The sequence below is a fragment of the Medicago sativa genome, chromosome 7 (genome assembly GCF_051527215.1).
Source record: "Medicago sativa cultivar Bolivia chromosome 7, Bolivia_mono, whole genome shotgun sequence".
Lineage (NCBI taxonomy): Eukaryota > Viridiplantae > Streptophyta > Magnoliopsida > Fabales > Fabaceae > Medicago > Medicago sativa.
The window spans coordinates 101,856,207-101,872,272 of NC_140755.1; the positions used below are offsets into that span (position 1 = coordinate 101,856,207).

A 16,066-nucleotide genomic window follows, 5' to 3' on the forward strand; every position below is an offset into this window, starting at 1 on the left:
TGAACTAATTAAATGATGTCATTAGTTGTTGTTGTAGGCATTGAGCCGTGTGATATAATAATGATAATGGGGCGCCTCTTTTGTATTGGAACTGCATCCTACACATTGATGCACGTCCATATAAATGTGTATGGGAAATATACACACACATGTTTGCAACTTTGGTCATTGAAAATGTGCATGAGAAATATGTGATACTTTAAATGTTTAAGTAATCAACAATGACATGGCAGGGATTATAAGTATCATTATAGTTGGGAAAATCAGATTTGAAATTTGAATAGTTGCCTCCAAAATCATTAGGTTAGGGTTTTGCAATTAGGTTAGCATTGTACATTAGGATTAGATATAAGATAGATGTTGTTTGTTGATGATTTCAAGTGGACCTCTTTTCCTCGACTTATTCCTTAGTTTTAGTTGTTATTTCCTCTTGTTATTAAGAAAAACTTTTTTTTTACGCCAAACAAAGAAGGAAAAAAAAAAGACTCTTTTAAGAACTCAAAATTGGATTTATGATTAATGATGCTCTTTTTTTGGCGGTGTTCAAGATTCTCTGCATATATTATGCAATGTCCTTACCAAGTGAGTTAAACTCACGTGGACGATTAAAATGCTCTAAACATATGGAAATGAATTCTAGCAAGTGAGATGTTACCTGAATTATGTCGTCGTGAACTTAGCTCAATTGGTATGGATAATGCATAAAAATATACAAGGTCCGGGGTTCAAACCTCGGCCACCACAAAAAAAAATGTTACCTGAATTATTTTCTCACAGGATTTATAATCCTCCGCCCTGAAATTTAAATCTCTCTTTCCCTCACATCACATACATTTCAATTTATTTATCTTTGTCTTGACACGATACATGGCAATGTATTGATTTTAAAAGTAGTTGCATGGTTACTCCAAGTCTTATTTTTCTCTCATAAAATGAAATAAAGAGGAACAAACCCTAATAAAATACAATAAAAAAATATAAGTTAGATATTCATAATTTATAAAAAAATACAATATGTTTTTGGATATGAAAATTATTAAATGATCATATTCTATAATTAAATTATGCAGATATTTTATGTTGGTGATTTCCAAAATAATGGAATCACTTTAGAACCAAAAGTTGTAACTCTTCATGGAATCATTCATATACATTGGAACATTATTATTTATTGATAGATAATGAACCATGACATTGATTCAAGTGTATATGGTTATATTATCAAAAAAAAAAAGTGTATATGGTTATAACATTTGGCAAAAGGGTGCTTAATGAACCATAGCAATGATTCAAGTGTATATGATCATAACCTTTGGCAAAGGGGTGCTTAATGAATCATAGCATTGATTCAAGTCAAAAGGGTGTCTTCTCTCATGTGAAGAGTCATATAATGCACTATAAATGCTTGACATTTGGACATTAGTTGGATACACAAGAAGAACACTACATCACACAATTTTGGACAGAATTTTGTTACATTTACAACATAATTCTTCATCATTCTCTTACTCTAAATCATCCATCAATTCTCTAATGCATGAGTGAATTGTTGGAACCATAAATCTGTAAAATACTGTTAGGAGATACGCTTGGTGTGGTTGTGCAATACATGTCAAGGAACTCATAGTATCCTGAAGGGGATTCGTCGGTCATTCCTTATTGCATACAGTTATTGGTGGGGGCGAATCGAACCTAAAGGTTAGTATGGCAACCCCATACGCTTTGAGTTTACATGCATAACCATTAAACTTTTCAGGTTTCAAGTGCAGCAGCATCTTCCCAACAATCAAGATATACAACAATCTTTGGAATTTATGTGCACACTTCATCGTATTCATCTTCATCATCTTCTTGATCAAGTTATTGCAGCAGACCTCCAAACACAAGTTCCAACATTTTATACCAAAATAAAATAAAATTATGCTGATATTTTTCAGCAAAATATAAAAAATAATATGACACGATATCATTAAATAATTTATGGGCAATAGTCATGAATGTATAGCAAGTAGCCATTCAAAATTTCAAAATAGTTCATGATTGTGCATTATGTTAATCAAAATAGTCTCTTAAGTTAATTTTTTTTGTTAATATTATTGTATTAGTCCCTCAATATACTTACTTATTATCATATCAGTCTCTATAATTATTTTTCCTATATCAAAAGAGTTAATATAAATATCGAAGGATTATTTTAATGTCAGAGACTATTTTGACTAACAAAGTGCACAATCAAGGACCATTTTAGAATTTCAATACATTGAAAGACTATTGTGACTACTTGTTATTCATTCAGGAACCATAATAACTATTACCTCAATAATTTATTAGTGTCCATTAAATGAAAAAGGTTAGGAATTACTTAAAGAGAAGAAGAAGAAGAAAAAAGTGTTGTGCGGCTGGTATGAAAAAAATTAAAAATTCAAGTTACTTGAGTTTTTAGAAAAGATGAAAACTAAAAGGGGGGGGGGGGGGGGGGGGGGGGGGGGGGGGCAAAAAAAAAAAGACCGTCAAAAACAACAAAAGACCAAAGAAAAGTATATTTAGTTCATTACTTGTGTAAGAACCAAAAACTGATACAAGCAGGAACCAAAAAGTTCATTACCTGTGTTAACACGTTGTTCAAATGTAGAAGCAAAAGCAAGAAAAGTAAAACACAACTGAAAAACAATTTTCTGTCGAAAAAAAAAACTGAAAAACAATTATTTCTTCAAAAATGGCAACAGATAGCCCGACTTGAATGACTGAATATGCCAACTTAAATACATGCATGCATAAGACATTATTGACCATTTAATATGACCACCTCTGCAACTTGTCAATTGGCATTCAAACATTTGTACACCAAGTTGTGAGAGGCTAACTCCATCATCTAGACCCAATCCCAGTTGATGCTTTGCAAAAAAATTATATCCGACCAAGGATTGAAAAAATTGATTATTTTCAACCTCTATTACCTAATCTCAGATAGAAATCAGGAGCAAGTTGCGTTCGATTCTCATTAAATAGGGAAAAGAGATTAAATTCAGAATACATATAGGAGGAAAAAACTAGGAAGAGAAAGGATGAAGGACTACTTGATTTTAACTTCTTGTTTTATTCCTTCTTTCAAATATATTCTTTTTTGGTTCAATTAAGACTCATGTTTTGGGTTCCAAAAATTTTAACAGCAAATCCTTAATAGTAAGACCTTTTGTATCTGCATGTTACATCTCTTTAGTCTAAACTGTAATTCTGTAAAAAAAAATTGTATCTCAAAATCACACCAAGATGTTCAATTTTAAAAGTTACAGCATAGAATTAGACAATCACACTATATATTCTCGTATTTTTGCTATGAGATTTGATTAGTACATCAAACATTACTCAGCCATCTAAATAATTAAGATATTTCAAGTACATTTCATCTCGACAAGCCCCTTAAAAAACCTGTTCCTAAATCCAAACACAAAAACCAGTTTTTCAGTTGGAGCAAGAGTCGCACTGTGCATAATTGTTACACGGTCATAATCTTCTCATCACCCTTCAAAGATTTTGAAAAAAGTAAAACAGATAAAATAAATAACATACAACACGTCGGCTTTAGTTGAGAGTGATGTCTACTAGCATGATTATTAGCCAGTAATATTCAGTGATCACTTTCACCAATCATTTGGTCCATGACCAAGCCCATATGCATCCATATAACCAGCTTCATGGACGTGAGCTTCACCAAGGCGATCATGTCCGTGACCATGATCATGACCATCATCACTTTTTGCTTCATCAAACATCTTCTGTATGTGGTCTGGGATAGGGGGCTCTTGCTCAACTTTTCTGACAGTTTTTGGTAGCGACAAGACAAACTGAGAAATTTTTTCAGCTATCTCAACTGCGACATCCTCCTAAGACACAGCAAACAGAAAATTATATCAATGTCACTAAATTAAACTTTTTTTTTTTTTTTAATATATACACAAATAAACGATTCAGATCCATCAGGAGTAGGCGAATAGCCGAATGGGATATGAAAAAAAATCAGGAGGCAAGAGCAAGGTTTCTTTGCTTTCATTGGTAGAAATATTTAAGCAAACAAGAATGAAAGTTAATTAGCACAATGACATAGTTCTCTCTACCTCAAATATCATATTTGAACATCTTCTCTTCTCTCCCCAAAGGAACCAAGATCATTACTCCTTGAATTTATCAATGAATCAACTAATGGGAAATCATTGAATACAGTTCTTCAAAAATCCTTTCATTCTGTATCTAATATTGCTATTTACTAATTACTACATGAGATGAGAGTAACATGATCAATTGTGCTCTAATTAACTCATCACTAAAAGACCATTGTAGATGGTATACTGAGATTCACCAAGGCTGAAAGTAAAAATCAAGTGCTACAAGTTATTTAGCCAATTCTATAAAGACTTTCCTAGTTCTTTGTTGTAACATACAGCAAACAAATTTGTATTGTATGTTTTTGTACGCCATTTACAAATTCCATGAAAACATCCCAAAGTATAAGAGAAAACTAATGATGAGCTAATGTCAGGCAAATCTCTAAAAAGCAATTTGTAATACAGAACGACTCCAGAACGTCAAACCAGCATATGCGTACATAAATGGAAGAGGTTTGAATGTGCAAAGTTGTAACAATAGAAAAGGGTTCCTCCTTCACTAAACTAGTTTTAAGTTGGAGCATGAGGTTCATTCTGTCTCATATTAGGAAAAACCTACATAAAATAATTGTGCAAAAAACGAAACAAACAACAACAAATGTGTTTCTTTAATGGGTGTAAGGAATGATGAAAAGTCAACATTGATATTTGATGGCACGGCAGCTTAACAACAACTATCAAAGCCTTTTCTACTTGGTAATGTAAGCTTAAATAATATTGAAGTTAGAAATCAGACCATGAATTATGAGAGATTTCGAAATAGTTTATCTCTATAAATAATGCATGACAGGCACTATGGTGTAATTTAATCTATGTAATGGTCGAATTAAGAACAGGCTAGAATCTTCAAGAAAGTTTAGACAAATGTAACATAGTCAAAATTATCTCAGAATCTAGTACTGAAACTAAATAAATAAATCCAGTATTCATTTCAATCCAATTAAACAATTCTACACAACTAAAAAATAAAAATAAATCACACACAAGTAAGATTAAACAAGCAATAATAAACTTTGTGCACACCTGAGCCCAACGGCCTCCAGAATGAGTAACAAACTTTGCCCGAGGAAGAGCACCAGCAACCCGATTCCCTTCGCGGCTCCATTCTTCAGACCAATCACTAGACCAGATCAGTTGCATTGGCATATCTTTCAATCCATCAGAACCATCCCATTCAGCTAAATCAAAGCTAGAATTCAAATTCTTGCCAATAGCCACAACCGCTTTCCTTCCATCCCCAGACTTCAACAGCACTCTATGTGCATCAGCATCCAAACCACCAATTCTCTTAGAACAGTAAAAATTCACCACTTTTGCAAAAACATAAGGAAACCCTAAAACTACCTCTCTAATCAAAGGAACATCCAAAACCCAAATAGGAAAAGCACCCGAATTTGAAGGTGGCACGGGCGTATCAACAAGTGTCAAACTTGAAACCAAATTTGAATTCTCAGAAACCCAATTTGCAGTAAACCCTAAAGCCGAATCATGCAAAACCAAATGAACAGGAGCTAATCCTAATGTAGCAATAACCTCTCCCAAAACTTTTCCAATCTCTACAGGACCTAAATCAATAGGTTTATTCACTTTCCTCTTTGACATTCTAGCTAGAACTTCCTCATAAGGAATTTGTCCAGTTTCAACAATTTGATCAAAAGCCCAAAAAAAACCCTTTTCTTGAATCTCACTATAAACATAACTAAACCTCCCAAAGATCCCATCCAACCCCTCAACTGAAACTTCTACTGATTTATCTGAAAATCCGCTTCCCGGAAGGTCGATGGCAATAACACGAACACCTTGTGTGCTAAGAGATTGAATGAGATTGCGATAAGAATATGAACTGAGAGCTTGACCATGAAGAATGAGAACAGTTTCTGTAGGATTGGGAATGGTGGGGTCCAGCTGGAAGGTGAAGAGGTGGATGGGTTGTTGGTTGGGGTGAATTTGGACTTTGATTGTGCGGCCATTGGAGTAGTGTTGACGGAGAGTGGTGGGTAAAGTGAGGAACCATTGTTGTGGTGAGGAAGAAGAAAGGGATGAAGAAGTGAAGAGGAAGAAAAGGGTGATGAGTGAGACTGAAAGAGTGAAGTAGAACCAGAAAGATAACGGGTTGGTTTGTTGAGGTAGTTGTGTTGTTTTTGGTTTTTGGGTTTTGGATTTGGTTTTGTTGGAGTGTTGTTTAGGTGGTGGTTGTTGTTTTTGTTTATGCTTTTGTTGTTGTTGATCTGGTTCTTGTTCTTCTGTTATGATCGCCATGAGATGAGAGTGTGATTAAAACCTCTGACTCTGAGATTAGGAGGTTTTTCAAAGCAGTTTCAGTTTCAGTTTCATTTCATTTCAAAGATTTGAAATTTAGTAAAAAAGCTATGGAATCTGGATCAAAGAATTAGAAAGAAGGGGACAGCATCATGTCATGGCATGGGGGACAGTGTCAAGTGCAGTCTCTTTCTTTCCACTTTAGACACAGCATTGCATAACCCAATTTAATCCATTAAAACTTAAGCTTAAAAACTAAATTTGTTTAGATCTGCTGCTAACAAAAACTTAATTGAATGAATCTGAAATTTGAATTTTTGCTTATAATAATGACCAGAGGGTATATTTGTTAGTTAAAAAAACAAAATGTACAAATTTACATTAAAAACAACAGCACTGCTATATGATGCGAATAATTGGCTCTTGAAAAATCACGAATGCGTATGTATTTGATGTGTATTGGTGTAAAGTTTGGTATTAGTGAAACACATGAGGTTGTGGTGTTGATTTTTTTTTTTTTTTGTTGCAACAAGCCAGTTTCATCGTGAATATCTAGCTTTACATTTATTCGGGAAGTTTAGCATTTCCTTAAAAATAACAACTTTTAAATATTAAAAATGTTGAATATATATCATTTTTCAAAAGAACATTTCTATTTTAATTTTATTAATAAATGTTTAAGTGCACTCTTTAGTTATAAAAGCATTGTTTAACTCAATATTATTCTTTTGTCATGATTGTTTAACTTAATTTAATCCATGGTTTAACTCAATTTAGTTCTAAAAGCATTATTAATAAAAGTTGTTCAAAAGTTGTCATAAAATAGTTGCGCAGTTATCATTACTTAAAAAAAAAGAGGGAATTGCACTCACCTCCCCTAAGGTTTATTAAAATGGCCCTAACACTCCCTCTAGTTTTAAAATGAACATTAACTTCCCTCAAGTTTTCAACAAATAGACAAACGCCTCCCTTCTTGGTCCCTAAGGTTTATTAAAATGGCCCTAACACTCCCTCTAGTTTTAAAATGAACATTAACTTCCCTCAAGTTTTCAACAAATAGACAAACGCCTCCCTTCTTGGTTAATACTGTTAAATTGTCCGTTAACTTTTTTTTTTATATAAAAAAACCATGCGTAATTCTCTTGTTTTTTGCAAGAAAATAATTCTCATTTTTTTAAACATTGAAGGTCTGGAAAATTCACGTGACAGTACATGAAATTTGAGCAAATAATTCACTCAGCAACTTAAGCTTCAGCTTTAAATTTAATCAACCAAATGGAAACACCTCTTAATGACTTGAAAGAAAAGGTTATCACTATCGGCATCAAGAGGTAAGAGACTAAAATCTATAGAATTATAAATTTCTTGATTTGGTGCTTGTGATTGAATTTTTACACCAGATAGAGTGAGAGCGAAAAAAACATGGAGAGCGTGAAAAAAATAACGGTGAACGAAAACAACACACCAAAAATCAGAAATAACGATGCCACAATTACCGTTGAGAGCGACGACAGCGATAGAGAGAATGCACAGAAACAGTGGTTAGTAGTGAGTGATGAAGGAGGATGATCAGAGACAGGACCGTCCCTAAGAATTCGGAGGCTCGACTCTGGGAATGAAAAGAGGTCAGTGATAAAATCAAAACGTTTTTTTTTAAAGAGCAATGTTCTATTTATATTTTTTAAAAGATAAATACAAGGTGGCGTATATATACGGTACACCCAAAGGTGAAAATGACTACCGTATACATGAGGAACCCCCACTTAACACCAAAAGCAAGATGACCTAATTCTAATAGACCTAAAAGGCTAAAACAAGAGGGCAGAAAATGGCTGGGGTATTAAAAAAAATGGAGGGCAGTAGTACTAGTGGGTATTAAAAAAAAATTGAGGCCCATTGTTGGGGGAGGCCCAGCTCTGTTGAACTGTTTGCACCCCCACAGGGCCGGGCCAGATCAGAGATACAAGTGAGGGTGAAGATGAACCACCATGGAGAGAAGGAGGATGATCGGTAGTGGAATCTCATAATTTTGGGCGGTTTTGAGAGAGAGGAAACGCAAAGGTCACATGACCTAATTATTCTGATTTCTAAATTCTAATGGAGAGTTAACAAAATGTAACGGAAGGGAGGTGTATGATGATTTTGAAAATAGAGGGGAGGTTTGTTGTATTTAGCCATAACTTGGGGGAGGTTGTCCTAAAAAAAATCGGTGTAACCAAACTCATTGTAATACTAAACATACACAAATGAGTCAATACGAATGGAATAATTAATTTCATTGTATCAGACACCTCATATCGTAGCACTTTTGGGTGTGTAATGTATGATTGCAAATGCATTTTATCGGACACCTTAAAGTCATCTTGGAGCAGTGAGAGCACTTACGAAAGTAGGACATAAAAGAGCATCAATATGTAACTCTTGACTTTTATCGGTAGGGGCAAACACTTGATTTGTGTTTATGATCAGCAATTAAAATATCAAACATAATTAACCGTGCACTTAGTGACGCGTTTCAATTCCATGATGAATTTGGACAACTTGCAGAAATTCAACCATTTGTGGCAATATCGCATTTTAGATTTACCTTAAGAACTTGAAGACATATCTAAGTCCAGAGCCACAGTAAACAACTAGTTAATTGCCATTTTCTCTTCCTGATATCCTTTAATTGGAGTATTTTTAGACATACGTGTATGTATAATCACTTAAGTGCTCCTCTAAACCATTTAAATTTTTATGGTGTTTCTTTGGTGCAATTCCTAAATGAAATGCAATTGTACATATACTATGTCATTATTTACTTGGAAGACCTGAGCTAGTATTTTTCAATACACTTCATGAGCGGGGAATATTTTGTATATATCGCAGACCTTTGTTTTTAAATCATTTGATTTGATGAAAAGGTGAAGTATTGGACAAACTTCGATGAGCCAGATTATCTGGCCTCATACAGCTACCGCAGAAGACTGTATCCACCATGTCGTTGCTCTAAACCATCTGGAAATTGCAGTAAAGGAGATTCGGAGAAAGAGGCATATGTGGTTGCCCACAATGCAATCCTATCACATGTAGCTGCCGTATATATTTATTCTACTAAGACAAGCTTCTTCACAAGTGTTAATGATAAGGGTGAGAAAGGGATCTCACCTTAAAATGAAAGAATCAATTGGAAACACTTTCAAACTGTGATGAACGATATATGCAGACCGAGCAAGATGGTAAAATTGGCATTGTCATGCACTCGTAACCTTTCAATGCTAGACAAGTTGGCCACGGAAAAGAGGATATAATTCACCCTAAACTGGTAACCTTTTCTTCAACAAATGACCATTTTATGTTTTTGATCGACTTAGGCACAAAGCTAACAAGCTCATCTCTGGGTATGTATTTAATGATTAACTATAATCCAAAGCAGGATCATGGACTCAATCATATTAGGTGAATGCCCTCCAGTTATACGGAAAACTCTAGGAAATATATTGCCCGGATTTTCTAGCAATGACAAGGAGAAACTAAAGAATGGATTGGATTTTGTTGCCATCAATCATTATGTTAATATCAAGGACTGCATGAGCTGGGGTCAGGAATCACCAGAACAGAGGGTTACCCACAAAATGTAAAAAAAGATGGAGTTCCAATTGCCAAACATGTACGTGTTTTCAAACGTATTATAGTGATAAATGAAAGTAACAGTATCTCCCTTTGCATTGCCAACCTAATTTTGAAACTTCTAGTTTTTGTCCGGTCGCTTGTCCCTTGTTTTGTCTAGTCCTATAACCAGTTTCTAAATTAAACAAGGGACAATAACAGTTGTCCATCCCTTATATTTTTAGCAAATCAAACACACCTGTTGAGTTAAAAGCAAGTTCATTGTCAAAAAAAAAATAATTGGAATGAAGGATCAACAAAGTGTCATGATCTGTGGCAGCTAACACACACAGATATGTGTGGACCTATTACACCAACTGTCATGGTTGGATATAGGAATTTCATTACATTCATATATGAATTCTTTGGGTTTAGTTACATGAAAAATCTGGTGGAATTGAAGACATGCTAGAAGAACAAATGTCTAAGGTGCAACAATGAGGTGAGAATTATGGTAAATATGATACAGTAGAAGAAATTCATGTCCATTTGTCAGATTTCTTGAAGCTTTGACACAAATTGAAGGATTTATTCTATACTCTAATAGATCAAGATCAAGTATAGATACAATAGTACAACATATCAATAGCAGATTGCTTATAAGAGGAAAATGAAGAGCATGTACCTGGGGAGTCCATAGTGTTAAAGGATTACTGTAAAAATACCCTCAACATTACCATTGCAGTGTTCATTGATCACAAGCATGACGCCAAAGTGGCAAATGTCGCATGCACATTCTCAAAAGGCCACAACACATTAGATAAGTTTAACTGAAGGACTTGTTTGCAGTTTTGTTACTTGTTAGTATTATTCAAGAGTGTAGTTTGAATTTGAAATTTTACAAAATTTAGTCCAACAGCACATCTGGCATATCCTCAACTCGAAACCAATTCCAGCATTTTAACACCTCCACCAAGGCAAACTAGCTCTGTAAATGTATTCATCATCGTCCCATGAAATTTGACAGGCTTGAAGGCCAATTGCAACACTAGGATCTTTTCCGTGTTGTGCAATCCAATTTATTACAGCCGTTTCTTTTTCACTCTCACTACTGAAATCTTTATTGTATTTTCCAAATGGATTGAGTCCAGGATTAATCATCTCTGCAATTGCAGCAGGCATATACATAGTATCACCAATTATTGGTGCCTTACAAGCAGCAAATTGAGCTCGAATCTGCATTAAAATTTAAGTCACTATGTCAATAGGGCTAAAGATAATCAGATAAAAGAAATAAGGAGATTTTCTTTGTTCATTCACTATTTAACCCATGAAACTGTTGTAAATATATTATGATCTGTATTTATTGTATAAGCTTATCATATCATGTAAATAGGGCGAGTATCTCTTGTACTTATTTTTGTATTTATTGCCTTTAGCCTATATAGTATCTCCTATATATGTCATGTAAATGTTGTATAGTTCAAACACACAGTTTCACTATATGTCTCTCTTCTTTTCGCTCTTTCAACACGGTATCAAAGCCTATCCAAAATCCATTCGGCCACCCGTTAGTGGACCACCCGGACAACGCTTCTGATGTTCAGGCATGGGCGTAAAAGGGTATTAGAAAAAAGGACCAAGTGAGGGACTTTGCCGCCAAGGAAAAAGGAGAGAATGTGATTTATAAGATAGCACGCTCTTAGGACAACATGACCCAAGAACGAGATGGAGCATTACCATGAAGGAGAAGAGCCTACGTGGTTTCAGAGAGATGTTGATTTGTGTGTTCGAATACCCCATATTGCTGAGGGGTATAGACACAAGACGTTTGGTGAAGAATGCCACTAGAGTGTATAAAGTTTTGAAATTTGTGGGATAAATATTCTCGGCATTTTCACTACGCAAAAATAGAGAATAATTCATACCTATTTTTCAATAAAAATACCACAGAAGATATAAACTTCCAGAAAACGAATGGAGGGGGGAGATGTTTTAAAATTGAAGCACAACTTGACAATTAACACAAATATAGCTCAATATTAGATCCAACAATTGCCAGAACAGTAGAGTTTGTCAGTACAACGGTGATTTGTAGCAGCTGACTGACTGCTTCACTAGCAAAGGCAGCTGATAAACAGGTTACTGCTCATGAAGGCATGTGACATGAAAAGACAGAAAACAAAGTATGCAATAAATAACTTTTCAGTTCACCCGAAGATAAGAATTATCAATCAATTATGTTTTCATTATTTTTTAATTGATCATTCAAATTTATTGTAATGCGTTAAAAATCAACAAGAAAATAAAATTCAAACAGTACATAAAAGGACAGCTGACAGACCTGATGAGTTCGACCAGTAAGAAGGTTGATTTTACACTCGTACGCATAATCTTGAGAGGGCCACCCACAATTTTCAACACAATATTCATCTTGAACAACAATAGCTGGCCAGGGAATTTTTCTGCATTCCACGACCTCAAGTTGACAAATATGCCATCCCTTGATACAATCTGCACTCAATATACAACACTTATCAGGAATCCTTTTAGCAACTCTGCAGAGCAAACAAATGTTTTAAAGTTTAACTTTACAATGGAAATGCAGTTGCCCATTGACAAATCATGTTGTTGTAGTACAATAGATTTGGCGAACACCTATTCAAATTTTATTCAATCAAAGAAGATCAAAATGTTATAAGTTGATTAGGTAGCTAATTTCCATCTTGGCTAATGCGCCTAACTAAATCATATGATTTGGCTAATAGATTTGGCTAATAGCTGATTTGTATTCTATTGTAACTCTTTTCTTTTATTCCTTTTATTCTTTTCAAGAAGTGGAATATTGAGTATCAGACAAAGGTAAAGCTAATGTCACAACCACAAGTCAAGCATATTGTAAGAAACTGAGATGCATGGAAAGTAAAGGAGAGAGAAAGAATATGAGATTCAGAATCTAGTATATTTTCATTATGATAGAATGAGAGTACATTGGTGTATTTACAGCATAGCTAGATACAATTAACTCTAATTATAATGGCAGCTGTATACGCTGTCTCCAACTGTCTCTAACAGAATTCTGAGTAAGGGAAAGGAGAGGATTGGGCCAAAGCCCAACTCTCGGTACAAGGCAAGAGCTCACTATATATATAATACTTCTGAGCCACTAATACCATGAACCATGGAGTTGCTCCTCCCTAGAAGCTGCTTATAATACATAATCATCGAAAGTGCACTTATTAGTACTTCACTATTTCATTTCAAGGCTATCGAGCAATCTTTGCAAAGCATTCCAATTTGTGTAGTTACCTTCAGAAATAAGTCGAGGAGCCGTGTTAGTAGGACGCATATAGTGCTTAATGATTCCAATTGGTAAAGGAGAAGCTGCAAGAGCAAGATAAATCTTCTTCACTTTTTTCTCCTGAAAAAAATAATTAAGTGTTCAATAATATATGAACATAATATGTATCTGTTAAAATTAATTTACACATTTACTTAGAGAAAAATGAAGTCTTTCAAAGGATAAAGCCCAGTCTAACGACTAAGATCAAACAGCTCATGCCTTGTGCATGTGATTTTATAAGTAGAACAGTACAAGATTATTCTAGTATAACTGTATAAGCTATGAAATGACATTAGAGTTACCCGGATTTTGCAATGAAAGACGGAGCAATACTCTTTATTCCTAGCCAATACTACGCTACACATAAATAACAGTATTAGACTATATACCATAGGCAGAATGACAAGCAGCACTAATTAGTTTAACATTGAGACATTACCAGCCTTCCGTGCAGTTATCAATTTGATGGGTAGTTATCAAAGGGGTTGTCAATCCCAAGGCACGAGTTGCAAAGGTAACACAGCTTTCTTCAATGTTGCCGATAGTTTCCCCTACCTAACCAAATATAGAAAAGAATACAATGCACGGAAAATTTAGGCAATAAACTAATTAATAATGTAGACATATCAATAAACTTCATCATAAGTCATACAGAATATTAAATTAATCACACTTCAAATTAGAAATCTAACGCCGTGTCTCATTCAAAACTAGCAAGCATACTTCATAGACGCTGCTCAAAAAAATTCTCCACCTGCTGAGCATCAACCCTACAAACAATCATTCTTGAGATTGATATATCTTTACTTAACAGTGTTTTACAAAACCATTATTGCTTGATAAGGACTTGACCTCAACGCCTATCAAAGGATGGAGGAACCTGGTATTGGGATTCGAAATACACATTATAAATATCACCTACTCAGAAAAAATAGAAACAATAATGTTGGACACAGCAACAACCCTTCAGATAACAATTTTCACTCAATGTGGAAATTGCGACGGGATACAAAAATTACAGGACTTAGCACTGTTGTCTACAATCCAAAATTTAATAACAATTCTGTAAGAATCCTACTATACAGGGTTTAATAACTTTTTACTGAGTTCATAGAGTAGGATTGATTACATACTGAAGTGCCAGCAGGTTTATCCAAAACTACATATGATTCCTCCACAGCTACGATCCTTGATCTCCAGTCAATCTCATAGCACCTACAAATAGATTAAGAATGTCAAACATTATCATATCATCATGACTCTATAATAACAAAAAATGCAATTCCAATTTCCAAGTCCAACTAACATTTTAATCTACCTAGGATAACGCTTGGGGTGCACGTGCACTCGCAAATAAGTTCCTGGTTCAACAAACTGATTCACATCAGTTACACGGAAAGTTTTTTGAGCTTCTTGTATAGTTTTTCCTTTGAGGGAGACTCTTTTTTGCAGAACCAATGGTTCAGTTGCTTGTTTGAAAATTTTAATTTTCTCTGCAGTGGCGGTTGGAGGAGGCTCCGGAGAAACAAGAGCGAAATACACAGCTCCAAATTGAATGAGATCTGCAACAAACCTTCACAAAATAAGACTTAGTTAGTGTGTGGTTGGTTCTGCAGTGATAAAAATTGATTATGAGTGGAAGAATAAAATTCTAGCTAGGAATTTGGCACTTACAAATGAGGAAGATCCAAAGCTTTACAGATGTATTGTAAAACAGGTCCTCCTTGTGAAACAACCAAGTGTTCTATTCTCGGTGGAAATTTGTGTGAAGGACATGGAAGCAATCGATCATACTTTGGGTTCGGGTAGCTTACTGCTTCACCAACGGCGTTACTGTTGTTTGAATTGCGACAACACCAACCAAATTCATGCTTGTTGAGGTGTTTATTAAGTGATATGGGAACACCAAGGTTACGGCAGCTGCCGGGGAACAAGATTGGCGCCACCGCCACCGAATCCATCTTATCTTTTACTCCTTCGCGTTCAGCTGGGTTTTGAATTTTGAATTTTTTTCTTTATTTTGTATCTGTTTAAAAATAAAAAAAAATAAAAACTAGTTTATTATTAATAGATAGATTTCTTAAAAAAATAATAATAATAAATAGATAGATTATTAATAGATAATACGGATTTTTTTTTATAAAACATAATATAGTTAGTTTTAAGAAATTAGCGCTAATTGACATGGATGTTGCGATGTGTAATGGTCAAGTTCGAGTCCCGATTTTTAACTTATTCATTTAAATGGGTGAATTTTTAGTCAATAAATAATTTGGTAAATAATAATAATAGTCTTTTTTTACAATCAATGATTTTTTTTTTTGGAACAAGACAATCAATGATATTAATAATAGTCTTTATCAAATGATTTAGTCATCGCGAGCTTAGCTCAGTTGGTTTGAACAATGCATAAAATATGCAAGGTCTAGGGTTCAAATCCCGGTCACCACCAAAATAAGAATGACACAACCCAACTAATTTTTCAAAAATATAAGCCCAATTAATTTTTCAAAAATATAAGAATGACCCAACCCAACTAATTTTTGAATGACCCAACCCAACTATAAGAATGACCCCAACTAATTTTTCAAAAATAAGAATGACCCAACCCAACTATAAGAATGACCCAACCCAACTAATTTTTCAAATCACTAAATTAAGTATTGTTTATTTACTTTAGTTAACAAACATGTATAATTTCTTCAAAAAA

General features: G+C 34.4%; 2 protein-coding genes across 2 annotated transcripts; both read right to left on the reverse strand.

Annotated features, from left to right (window-relative positions):
• Positions 1–3,273: 3,273 nt before the first annotated feature.
• Positions 3,274–6,596, reverse strand: AXR4 (alpha/beta-Hydrolases superfamily protein). Its single transcript, XM_085724338.1, has 2 exons — positions 5,187–6,596; positions 3,274–3,884 (listed from the first exon to the last, which is right to left on the reverse strand). Exons 1-2 carry the CDS (start codon positions 6,420–6,422, stop codon positions 3,642–3,644), a joined length of 1,479 nt encoding a protein of 492 aa, XP_085580464.1. The 5' UTR covers positions 6,423–6,596; the 3' UTR covers positions 3,274–3,641.
• A 3,749-nt stretch (positions 6,597–10,345) lies between these two features.
• Positions 10,346–15,367, reverse strand: LOC146911400 (RNA pseudouridine synthase 6, chloroplastic-like). Its single transcript, XM_085724855.1, has 8 exons — positions 15,031–15,367; positions 14,675–14,929; positions 14,490–14,571; positions 13,796–13,911; positions 13,659–13,713; positions 13,323–13,434; positions 12,358–12,527; positions 10,346–11,249 (listed from the first exon to the last, which is right to left on the reverse strand). The coding sequence occupies exons 1-8, from the start codon at positions 15,315–15,317 to the stop codon at positions 10,974–10,976; spliced, it is 1,353 nt and encodes a 450-aa protein (XP_085580981.1). The 5' UTR covers positions 15,318–15,367; the 3' UTR covers positions 10,346–10,973.
• Positions 15,368–16,066: the final 699 nt, after the last annotated feature.

Excerpts from the sequence above, each read along its gene's own strand:
- AXR4 (XM_085724338.1), bottom strand. The coding sequence starts at position 6,422 with ATGGCGATCATAACAGAAGAACAAGAACCAGATCAACAACAACAAAAG. Across the intron at positions 3,885-5,186 it reads CTGGAGGCCGTTGGGCTCAG|GAGGATGTCGCAGTTGAGAT; the intron begins GTGTGCACAAAG and ends GCTGTGTCTTAG.
- LOC146911400 (XM_085724855.1), bottom strand. The coding sequence starts at position 15,317 with ATGGATTCGGTGGCGGTGGCGCCAATCTTGTTCCCCGGCAGCTGCCGT. Across the intron at positions 14,572-14,674 it reads CACCCCAAGCGTTATCCTAG|GTGCTATGAGATTGACTGGA; the intron begins GTAGATTAAAAT and ends ATCTATTTGTAG. Across the intron at positions 13,912-14,489 it reads ATAAACCTGCTGGCACTTCA|GTAGGGGAAACTATCGGCAA; the intron begins GTATGTAATCAA and ends ATATTTGGTTAG.